This window comes from Mercurialis annua, linkage group LG1-X, assembly GCF_937616625.2.
Source record: "Mercurialis annua linkage group LG1-X, ddMerAnnu1.2, whole genome shotgun sequence".
Classification (NCBI taxonomy): Eukaryota; Viridiplantae; Streptophyta; class Magnoliopsida; order Malpighiales; family Euphorbiaceae; genus Mercurialis; species Mercurialis annua.
The window spans coordinates 61,621,066-61,633,774 of NC_065570.1; the positions used below are offsets into that span (position 1 = coordinate 61,621,066).

At 31.5% G+C, this 12,709-nt stretch overlaps 1 protein-coding gene across 2 annotated transcripts; it reads left to right on the top strand.

Annotated features, from left to right (window-relative positions):
* The first annotated feature begins 4,415 nt into the window (after nt 1-4,415).
* Nucleotides 4,416-9,764, top strand: LOC126660025 (serine/arginine-rich splicing factor SC35). Of its 2 annotated transcripts, XR_008789896.1 has the most exons (10): nt 4,416-4,568; nt 4,666-4,744; nt 5,399-5,478; nt 5,572-5,638; nt 6,994-7,077; nt 7,795-8,001; nt 8,112-8,298; nt 8,378-8,631; nt 8,787-9,199; nt 9,291-9,764. XR_008789896.1 is itself a non-coding variant. In XM_050353354.2 (8 exons), exons 1-8 carry the CDS (start codon nt 4,493-4,495, stop codon nt 8,381-8,383), a joined length of 786 nt encoding a protein of 261 aa, XP_050209311.1. In that variant the 5' UTR covers nt 4,416-4,492; the 3' UTR covers nt 8,384-8,658. The 2 variants fall into 2 exon arrangements, 1 of the variants encoding a protein (XP_050209311.1); XM_050353354.2 differs by lacking the exons at nt 8,787-9,199; nt 9,291-9,764 and having other exon boundaries at nt 8,378-8,658.
* Nucleotides 9,765-12,709: the final 2,945 nt, after the last annotated feature.

Below are 12,709 nucleotides of genomic sequence, written 5' to 3' on the forward strand. Positions count from 1 at the left end.
CTGACAGGTGTAAACATCCAATTTTTTTTTAAAAAAACGTAATAAAGACGTAGAAATAACGTAAAAACGTAAAAATTACCTCGAGAGAAGCCGAGAAATTTTTTTCCAGTTCTTGATACTCAAATCCTGACGAATTTGAAGCGTTATCGGTCATTACGATTTTGAAATTCAAATAGGTTGAGACAATGTGTTTTTTCCAGTTTTTGGTAAAAGGTCGAAATTGTAAAAATTAGTAAAATTAGGGCGGTATTTAGCAAAAACCTTAACTAATCGTTATTATCATAATTTAATCGAGTGGAGGGGCCCTAAAACTGGCCAAAAGGGATGTTATCCCTTCCACGAGGTACCAGATAGGATAGTTAATGGGCATTCAAACTAGTTGGATAGCCCTTGGGTAGGCCAAGGATATTACTTCATTCTTGAAAACGGAGAGGGCTATAGGGGTGTCCAGTTCGCTCAGATTTACGGCAACCTGATGGTTTAACTGAAAATAGAGTCACCACCTGACACGGCTAGGAATGCCTTTTGTACCAAGTAAACGGCTCACTCGCTTATGAACAAGATGTCGTGCATTAGACCAAAAGACTCAGATTTTTAGACATGATTAACTCTTGTATTTGTAACAGTTTATTATTTATATTAATTTATCAATATACCTTAAGTAGACAAGATCAAGATATTAATACAATAACAATCTCATCATGATTAAACAGGTGGTAATTAAATATTGTAAGATAAATAGCTCGAAATGAAGTGTTATAAATAAATATAAACATGCATTATGCCATGACCACATATGACTCAATTTAGACTCACATGGAAAGCATGAAATATATACTTTTAAATAAGCATCTAACCATGAAGGTTTATAACAAATAACAAACAAATGTTAATTTTATTCCACTATACATGCACTCAACTTAAATCAAATGTAAAAACGAGGTTGATTTTATTAAGGGTTAATTACATATAAAATCACCACCTTTACACGAATTTTCAAAAATAACACGACCTTTAAAACGTGTCAATTTAGGGCATTACCTTTCATTTATTTTCAAAAACAACATGGACACGTTTTTTGATAAAATTTTGTTGACTTGGACACCTGATGGGAGTGCCACGTGTCACGCTACGTCAGCAAAAACGCCACTAAAAATGTGTCCGTGTAATTTTTGAAAAATAAATAAAAGGTGGTGCCCTGAATTGCCACGTTTTAAAGGTCGTGTTACTTTTGCAATTTCGTGTAAAGGTGATGATTTTGATATGTAATTAACCCTTTTATTAATTACCATCTTGAATACATATACATCCGCTAATTACAGATTTCATGGCTGTTCATGAAAATCTATATGTTGAATTAGTTTTGAATTGGATTAACATGATTATTTGATTAATATGTTAATATTTGGATATGACATGCATTCAAAGCATTAAAAACACCATTAACATGCTCAATAAAACAGTTTATACATGCAAAGTTATAATACTTCTATATCTCTAAAGTGCTCGGCAGTTGTTTGTCAATTGTATGTCGATATAAACAATTTCAGGTACTGGACATGAAACAAAAACTGTTTAACAGACCGATACGAGCTTGTTGGTCAATAATTTGGTATTATGGTCCAGCACTAACTGGACTTAGCGCCATAGCCATGGCATCAACTAGACTATGAGGTATCTTATGGTTGGTTGGAAGGGGAGGGGACATGTTGATTGGATATGACGCTGACGCTGGCTGGAGTTGGCGCCGTAAAGTGCTAACTCTCTATTACTTCTCCAAAAATCGAATTGTTTGACCAAAAATCAGCAAAAAAACCCCCCCAAAAAATGCAAAATTAGCTCCATGGGACTAATGTTTAATTGATTACACACTTAAAAACAACTAAAAACACCCTAAAACAGATCAAATGATAAATTTAGCAAAATTCATGGCAAAAATTTGAAGAACACATAAACCATAAATCATACATTCTAATAACTCTGAATTGAAATAAACACAGCTAAAAATATACTTTTGTGTGTAGGAACTGATTTGGATTCTGAAAAGTACCATCCCGAATCATGGGCTCGTTTTACAGTGACCTGGTTGAAGAACTAATCGTAGTTCTTCATACAATAGTTGATTTTTAAAGATATGAAATGTACAAGTTTGATTTTATTCGATTAAAAATGTTCTTGGTGGCTGATAATTTTATGTGGTGGTTGAATTTTGTTTAGGGTTGCATGTGCAATGTTATTTTAATTGTTTCTTTTAATATTAATTGTTCATTTTTAATTACGTGTATAAAGTTAGTATGTATAGGTATATAAGGTGAGTTAAAGTTAGATTTAGAGTTAACTTTAGGTATATAGATATTTCACTATTTAATAATCATTAGATTAAGTGTATTTTTGTATTAAATGAAAGTTGTCAATTTAAAACTGGCAACAGTTTTTTTTTTCATCTCTAAAAATGTCAAAAAATGCTTTGAGGGTCACTATGGCTAATATTTTTGTTCATAGACAAGATATATCTACAAATTAGCTTATAAACTTCTAAAATATTGGGATTAGTCAAATTTTTTAGATTTTTATCCAAAATTCTTTGAATTTTTATGGATCATTTGCGTCAAATATATTTCGGTCTTTTAAATTTGCCGATACATGTCGATCTAGTCCTCTTGAATTATATCAAGCGGATCACTAGCTCATCACTTGAATAATTTGTCACACTCACATTCGTACTCTAACCTTGCTCTATGCATTCATTAAACACTTATTATCATTCATTAATATAATAAAGTTTATTTAAAATGTCCAATGATTATTTAGGGATAATTATGACTAAATTGAAAATGAGGTTTGTTAGTAAATTATGTTGATTTTTATTAGTTTGAAATAAATTGAAACTTTGAAGTTTAAATTAAACTTATGGAGTTATTTAAAGATTAAAGGGGGTATTATTCATTTTCTATAACTATACATTGAAAATCACTTAATTTGTTGGCTTAAATGCACCAAAAGTCACCAACTTTTGCGTGTTTTTTTTTAACATAATCTTTTAATTTTAGTAAAAAAGTACATGAACTTTCAAAATTTTGCAATTAAAGACACCAACACCATTTTAGATGTAAAATAACACCGTTTTATGTTCAAATGGCGCCGTTTTGGATGTAAAACGACACTATTTTTCAGAGGAAAACACTCGTGGTCTTAATTGTAAAAAAATAGAAAGTTCATGTTGAATATGCCAAAATTAAAAAATAATGTTAAATACCAAAAACACGCAAAAGTTGATTATTTTTGGTGCATTTAAGCCTAATTTGTTTTATTTAAAGATATTTTTTAAGTATACGTTAATAGACAAGGTTATTTTGTCTGATTCGTAGATCTTACTTACAAAAATAAAAATAAATTATTAACTCTTTCTCTAATTAAGTATAGTCTTCAATCAGTCTTCGATCAAACTTCTCCAATCCCACAAACTCATAGCATCCGATTCAATCACCATTTGATAACTCTTTCATAAAAAAGAGACAACAAACCTTTCACAGAGAAAAAATAACAAACCTTTCACAAAAAAGACAAGATAAAATATTCAGAAAAAACAAACAACGAAAAATAAATAAAACTAATATAACTCATAAACGATTTCATTTTGATGTCGAAAAATCTTCAATATATCATCGCTTCTTGGTAATTGAATTGCTTTTCGTTTATAAGTTTTAATCCATCAACAAAAAAAGATAAAAAAATTGGCTATTTATTACTATATTTTATGAAATTAAAACAGCATCAATAAAGGGATGACAACCACCAACAAAAAAATTAAATTATTAACGGTTGCTGGAGAAGATATAAGAAAAAAATTCTAAACAATTAGGATTTATTTAGAAAAAAAGGAAAGGCTTCTTGCAAAATTTTATCGCAACAACTGGATAACATATTTTAGCGGGGAAAGGTTATATATCTGACTTTAGTATTAAAGTTTTTATATTTAATGTTGTTCGTTTAACAAAATTGCTCACAAATTATTTCTTTTTAATTTGTTAACTAAACAAGTAATTAGATGATCTTAAAATAGCTGTTAAATTCAATTTTTTAAAAAATGATTATCTTTATGTAATAATCATTTTTTTTGCAAATTAAATCGATAAACATTTTAATATTTTTAAAAATTAAAATCAAAAGTACAACTATAAAATCGAACGAAAAATGGCTAAGCTCGTTCTGTTCAATTGGAGGCACACCCGCGTTGGTGTTTCTCTAAGTGTTAGACAACAAACTGCTAAGGTTTTAGATTCAATTCCACCCATAAGCGTTTTCCTTCCCCAAATTATCAAAAAAAGAAAAAAAAGAAAAAGAAAACTCGAAATGGCAGGATAAGTAATACAAGAAGAATACAAGGGCGTTATTAAATTTTATACACAATCTTTCCTATGTAAAGAATCAACACATACAGCCACAACAACATCAAACCCTAATCCTAATCTGTTCTCTAAAGTTGGAGAAAATGTCTCACTTTGGCAGGTCAGGACCTCCCGATATCACCGATACATACTCCCTTCTCGTTCTCAACATCACATTCCGTAAGCTCTTTTCTAATTCTCTGTCGCTCTTTTAGCTGTCAGTTTCTTTGTTTTATTGATTGATTAATTATTCTTGTTTGACCTAATTGATGGTTAGGTACTACGGCTGATGATCTGTTTCCCCTTTTCGATAAGTATGGGAAGGTGGTCGATATCTTTATCCCCAGAGACCGAAGGTTTGTCTTCTGTTGGTTCTTCGATGATTGTAGTTGTGATTTTAGTATTAGGTTAGGTTATTTGTTTTTGTTGTGGATTTTAGGGTAGCTAATTGTGAACTTTGCTTAATGTTTAATCATTTTAAATTAAGTTTAGTTATTATTTTGAGTCTGATAGCTATTTATCTACATGTATCTTTGTTTTCCTTATAGTCGCAGCAATTGAATTCTAGCAATTAATGGTCTTGCTAAATGTTAATAATTTCTATTGAATAGTAAATGGAATTCAATTTAAAGGAAAGAGGCTTCATAAGCAAAGCAACTAGTTAACATTATTGGAGTTCTTTACATATTGGCTTTGGGTTATGGGCAGGCATTTATGGAGTTCTTTACATATTTTTTCCCCTGTTTATGGTCAAATTAATGGTAAATTCGTGATGGCTTTGGCCCTTAAGTAGATAGGTGATAAGTTTAAGGATCTGATTATAGCTTATTACTTGCCTGTGTCTGGAGAAAAGTGTTGGCTACTTATTCCTGGTGTTAAAGTTCATTTATGTTTTTTCTTTGCTACTATATGTTCTCTTTCTTATTGTCATTAAATGATAGTAACTGTTACTATTCTTTTATCTTCTTTTTCGTTTATAAACAGTTTCTATATTTACTTTGGTTTTTCAGGACCGGTGACTCGCGAGGATTTGCATTTGTGCGCTATAAGTATGCTGATGAGGCATCAAAGGCAGTAGAAAGGCTGGATGGTACGGTGGTTCCTGCTTTCCACCCAGCATCTAATTAAGCATAAAACTGTGTTTGCACATGCTCTTAACACCCAATATCTCTTCTCATTTCAGGAAGAGTTGTTGATGGTCGTGAGATAACAGTTCAGTTTGCGAAATATGGGCCCAATGCTGAAAGAATGTAAGATTAGTTAGTCTTGTTTGATATCCATAGTTATTAAAGGCATGCTTGAGGCGGCGATGGCCAAGGGGCCTCTTCCGCCGAGAGGCGGGCGCTGTCACAGAGGCGCTCGCCTCTATGACATGCGGGCCTATTTTATTTCCTTTTGAAATAAAACCCTAATTTGACCTGGTTTTAACATGCAGGCCTGTTAAAGGAGTTTTATTGAAACTAAAACTATTAAAAACTTGAAGAAAATTTATCCTAATCGTTTAAAAATTAACCTAATTTAACTCTATTTAAATCACGTTTAACAAGACAATAAAAAATAGAAAAAAAGAAGAAAGTTAACAGTCAAATTCTTCTTCATGCAAAAGACTTTGACTTCGCCTTTTCTTAAGTTTTTAATTTATATTTAAAGTTCTAAACTTTTTTAAGTTTTTACTTTATATTTATATGGGGTTTATGATCATAGTACTTTATATATATATATATATATATATATATATATATATATATATTATTTAGTCGCCTTTTTTCCAAAAGGCCTTGCATCGCTTCGCGCCTTGCGCTTCAGGCTCTAGGACCAATGGTCCCCTTTAGTCGCCTTTAATAACTAAAACGATATCCTTACTTAAATTTGTGAATGTTCCATTATATCATGTAGGGTTGTAAATGAATTTGGCCATGCTTTGAGGTGTAATGTTTTGCTCGTTACACGAATGATGTGTTTATGTTCGGCTTGAGCCTCGTTTGAGGTTTTAATACTGAGCTCGTGGTCGATTCATTTAAATTTTACAGTATTCATGTTCAGATCAAGCTCACCTCGTGTTCGTTTAGTTGCTAAATGAGTTTGAGCTTGTTCACTTAAGTGCTAAACGAGCCGAGCTCTCATTTTGCACTTAAATGAACGAATATGAACCTAGCTCGTTTGACATATAAACTAACCAAGCTCGTCTAACATCTAAAACTAACCCAGCTCGTTTAAGATCTAATTGAACGTAGGTCGATTAAATAACTAAAAACTACGTAGTTTTAATCAAAATTACATCATTTTACTTAATACAAGTTAGTTTACGAGTTCATATATGAGCCGGCTCATGAGCTCGTATCAAGCTCATAAATGAGCGCTTTGTGAATTTATGCAAGCTAAACATAAGGAGGATCAAGCTCAGCTCTTTTAAATAATTATACATAAATTAGAGTTTGAGCTTGTTTATTTAGAGTAAGTAACGAACGAGTTTGAGCCGACCTCTTATGGAGCTGAACACCGAGCCACTCATGCTTGCTTGGTTTATTTATAGCCTTAATGGTCTTAAGATCGTATTTACTAAATTAATTGTTTTTTTATTTACTAATTTGTTCCTTTGTCTCAGTCAAAAAGGAAGAATCATGGAACCTGTTCCAAAATCAAGATACAAGTCACGCAGTCGCAGTCGCAGTCGTAGTCCTAAGAGAAGGTAAATGTTCTTCCTCACTCAGTCCCTGCTTCCTTTTTTCTTTTTTATGTTGATGTGACAAAATGGTATTGCTTTACTTTAGTCAAGTGATAGACTTGGTCTCCTTTAGGACTTGTCTATCCGTACTACCATTAAAATGACAGCATAATCTTCTTGCTGTGTTCTTTTCCTCAAAATTTTCTATCATTTTATTTTAGGTTATAATTTATTGGAATCAGAGATGGCTGTTCAAGGCTATCTCTATTGGTCGTTTTAAGCATATGCAAAATCATGCAGTTTTAGTTGAAATTATTAGTTATTTAAATTTTAAAACTCAAAGAAGTACAATGGAAAAGGTACATTACTGATATATGTAACAACATTTAGTTTATCTTATTTTGAACATTTAGTTCCTTTTGTGGAGAACTCTGCCAAAAGTTTCCTATTTCTGCTGACCTATTTTAGACAACTTGATGTTTATTGTATACAACTATAAGAAAACTTAGGGTGCATTATATGTGTTTCTATTAAGCCCATCAGTGTAAAGCCAATCAAAACATTTGTCCGTTCAATGTGCTAAAATAGTGACAGTTTACAGTATGAAAGCAAGATTTCCAGCATAATTATTAAGATAACAATTTCCAAACCTCTTTGATTATAGTGTAGATTGTAGTGTATTGGTGGTTCAGTGTGGATTTAATTTTTATTTCATTGCTGGTGTCTGTTTCATGTCCTCAGAAGCAAAGATGACTATCGAGATAGAGACTACAAAAGGAGAAGTCGCAGCAGAAGCTTGGACAAAGTTGAGCGTGATAAATATCGGGGAAGAGAGAGAGACTACCGTCGACGAAGTAGGAGTCGTAGTGCAAGTCCGGATTATTCTAAGGGTCGGGGCAGAGGTCGATATGACGATGCGCGGAGGAGTACCAGTCGGTCAATGGGAAGGTTTACAAAATTGCTAATCAATGTCACTGTTTAATGTTTAGACGATTCATGATAACATTTTTCTGTTGTTTATCATTATTACTTTCTGATTGCTGCTAATTGTTTTGCAGTGCATCCCCTGTTAGGCGTAGCCCGAGTCCTCGAAAGAGTCCATCTCCTCGCAAGGTTTCCCCTTCAAAGGGAGAAAGTCCTGATAGACGTAGTCGTGATGATCGTTCTTTTACTCCGCGAAGTGTTTCACCTCGTGGACGGCCTGCTGCATCTGGTAGTCCATCCCCACATAATTCAGATGTTGATGTAAGCAATTTTGCCATGTGTTATCCTTTTAAAACAATCATAAATAGATTACTTATCCATGTTTTTAAATAATTTGTAGGAATGAAGTTGCGCTTGTATGGGAGAGTTGCAGAGATATAACAAGTGCATTCTATTGGCACAGTTACCAATGTTGATCACTTAATAGCATCATTAATGTTCTGGTCAGAATTTAATGTGCTAGTTTTGGTAGGGTTGGAATTACTTTGGCACCTATACATTTCTATGCCCATCCTAATGCTTTCTGTTTCTTAACAGTCTGTTTGGTACGTACGAACTATGTTGTCTGTTTGGGATCCATAAAAGTTATGAGATGTATGCTACATAATTGTGTTTTTCTCCCTTTGCTGCATTTTTTTTATTGTTTCAATTTTCAGCACACTTTTTTCAGAACTTTGTGATTCGTTTTTGTTTGTTGCTTATGTAGTAGGAGTCTCTATTTAATTTGAATGATTTATTGGGTTTTATAGCTATGATCGGGAAAGACTGCTATGGGGGCAGATGTGCAGATTGTTGATGCTCTGGCTATTGTGGCTGTTGATGCTGTTTGTTAAATGTAGATGGATGATCGTGATTGTGATTTCTCATAATTTTCTGATCATTGGTAAGAAACGAAGTCAGTCTTTTGTTTATGTGTAGTACTTCGTGTCACTCAGTGGTCTGATGTTGATCTGGTTTATTTCTGGTATTTGATTTGTTATGCTTTGAGAATATGGTCATGAGTTGGGGTTGTAGTTGCATTCTAAAGGTGGGGTGCAAGATGAACGTATATTTCCTGTAGATGATGCCGCACATTAATTGGACCTGTTAGTACGTCCATGCGGAAACATATGTCAAACATGGCATGCTGCTTTGAATATCACAGCTGCAGTAATTGGACATGGTAACATGTTTCTGTTTGGGGAATTCACTAGACTTTACCTTACCATATTTATACACAGCATGTGGAGTTTGATTCATGTTGCTTAATGTAGTGAGTAGCATACGAGTCCGTGATTGTAGCTGTGAAGTGGCAGCTGACACCTGGTCTCTTGTATGATAGTCATGGTTCGTGAATAGCTAAAGCAAGTGGTAATGAACACCTGTAGCATGCTGTTGCTGCCCTTGTTGATTGGAACGTGTCAATAGTGGTACTAGCAGTTTCGATACTGATGATGGCTGTCTAGCTCTCTTGCTGGGTTGGGGTCAATTCCAAAAGTTCTGCTTTGTCTAGTAAGATTGCTCATACCATGTTTGGACTCATATGCTTCCGTATCACTGGCACAGCTTGTCTTTAATTACAATTTGCAGAATGTTATTTGTTAAGATGTTCTATGCTTATGTAGTAAGCTTGCTAATGTCAACCCATGAATTCTTTGTAGTTCCATTTTGGTGGCATAATTTTGCTTATGTTGCCTTGATGTGGCTGCTTATGTTTTTTGTCGTTGATACCGAGTTAGTTTTCTCAAGTGTTTGTTTGTGTTCATCATATTGCTGTGTTTTATATCCCAAGCCGAGCTACTTGATAATGAGTTTGAATGCTCATGTGCTGCATTATGTCTGAGTATCTGAGAAGAAAAGAGGCTTGATGGTGATCAACTTGGTGTAGTTAATCTGCAGAATTGAATTATTTGTTTTTGCTTCTTTCTACGCTTCTAAGGTTCGTGTTATTTGGTCATCTTGTTTAGTTTGATTGATTCTAAAAATTTCTCTTTGTTTTGGGATGCATTTTCATTTCCAGTTATTTTTTTGTAAAAAAATAAATAAATGGATTTCTGTTACTTTTAGTGCTTATCTTTTTTGCCGGAAAGATAAGAAATCTTCATTGATAATCGACTTTTAGTGCTTATCATCTCCAAGTAAGTTGTCTCATCACTTCTATTATTTTTGCATATCCCTTGATTGCAAGAGTACACAATTAAAATATAGTTTTATGATTAATCTGCAAGTATGAATCAGATAATGATTTATCTGTTATGTTTGTTTAATCGATGAAAAATTATGGGTGATTTCATATCAAATTGAAGTGTAATATTATGTAGTTATAACTTCTAAAAGAAAACACTGTAGTATGTTTTAAGATAAGCATTTATGGGAATATTTGGTTGTATTATGGTGATGAATCAAACTGTTAAAAGCACTGGAATATTTTACTTGGTTTACTTTTGTATTTGATTTAAAAAATTATTACATTTATTATAACTTATAAAATTTAAATATTGTTAAAATATAGTTTTTAGTATTAAAAATTCATTAGATGAAGATAATATATGAAACTTTATTGTTATAACGAGATTTCTATATTAAAATTTTAATTATTTTTTAAATAATAGATTTGTTTATTACCATAATATAATAAGAATTGTTTAATCTACTTTTATAATTCTAGGAACCAAATTGACCTTTTGTTCTCTGTAGTATTTAACACTGTTAGGGACTGTTTTGTACTAAAATTTACCATAAAATTTAATTTGTACATTATATGAAAGGTTAATAGTATTTTTAATAGTTCTCTTTTAATATTTTAAAGACTTTATGAGATACTGTTTTTCTACAATATCTTTTTTATTTTTTAAATATTTCCATTTCACCAATTTTGTTTTTCATTTTATAATATTTTTCTAAATTTTTTACTTTCTACATGAACTCATTTTTTTTACTTTTTTTTTTCATTTTTTTTATGCACGTTATATTTATCATGTATTTAATTTTTTAGCTTTTAGTTTTGTTTTTTGAATTTTGACTGTTAACGTTTTTTGTAAGTTTTAATATAAACACAATATCAACAACATTTAATAAACTAACTAATTTAAATTTTTAAATCTTATTTTACATTAATTTTTATTGTTTCAACATTGTTTCAATTTAATTTGATTTTTTCTATTTTATTTTACATATGATATGATTTTTTTTGCTTATGCTAAAATCAACTAAATATCAACATACTATCAATATTGTAACGTTACAATGAGTCAACATTATTTTCTCTTCTTCACTAATGATAAAATTAACCAAAAATCTACATAATATCAATACTGTAACCTTATAATAATTTAATATTATTATTTATTTTCTTCTCTAATATTAACATATCATTATCCAGTCTTAGTTTAATTTTTATTTTTTTAGTTTATTTCACGAACAATATTATTTTATTCGTCAACGTTAAAATCAAGAAAAACACAATATCAACATAAAATTAATAACGCTGTAACATTAAAATAATTCAACAATCAACCATCATTGACAAACCGTGTTGCAAAGTAAAAAAAAGGTAGATATATAACCAAATACAATAAAAATGTAGAAATAACAAAATTTTATTCCATAAAATTACAATTATTTTATGTAACATGAAAAGTAGTAGTATATTCTTTAAAGATAATATTTATACATGTTTAATGGTGAAAAACTACTGTTATATAAAAGTAATAAATTAAAAAATTGTAAATCTGAAAACGAAAAAAAGAAGAAGAAGAAAACTTTAGATTTGAAATCAAAATGATAATGGAAAGATGAATAGAATAATAATGGTGACCGCTGCAGTGAGAACAGACAGAGATAATAACTTCGACGGCGAAACGACGGAGGCGGAACAACGAAAAGGCATGAAAAATGAATCATAGTTTTAGAGAATAGAGGGGGAAGAATAATGAGAAGAGAGTTAGGATTTTGATTGTTATTTGGGATATTTATAAAAACCGTATAAATGTAAATAACTTTCCCATGTACCGTAGTTTAGCAATTAAGAAGGTGTGCTTGTATTTTTGTAAACCAAATTAAAAAGTTGGTTATTTTTGAAGAAAAAAACCCATATTTTAATGCATGCTTCCCAACTTAATATTTCAATTGAACTATTGAATTTTAATTTTGAAATTCCTCGCATTGGCATAAACTGTTGTACTTTATTTGTGTCAATGAGATTAAGATTTTCTACAAAGAATCCCTCTTCCTCGTCAAATGCCCGTATTATGATAGCTTATCTACTCGATAACGAGTTTGAATGCTTGTTCGTTCATGCTATTGACACTCAGAAACTTAAAGCTTTCTTAATCTCAGACTGGGCAATTTGTTTCGATACAAGAAAATTAGTAGATGGCTTTTGTGTTTTCCTTGGAATTTCTCTTATTTCTTGGAAAATCAAAAACGAAACAACTATATCCAAGTCAAGTTCAGAGGCTGAATACATGGCTTTGGCAAATGTGACTTGTGAACTTCAATGACTAACTTTCTTATTAGTAGATTCGCAAGTTCTGAAGTCATCACATACACTTGTTTATTGTGATAATCAATACGCTCGTCCTCTGGCTTATGATCTAGTTTCCATTGACGTTACTCGGAAAGAGATAGATATGAAAATATTAAATTAAGGAATTATCAGCATTATGAAAGAGGTTCAGCTGATAAAAGATAG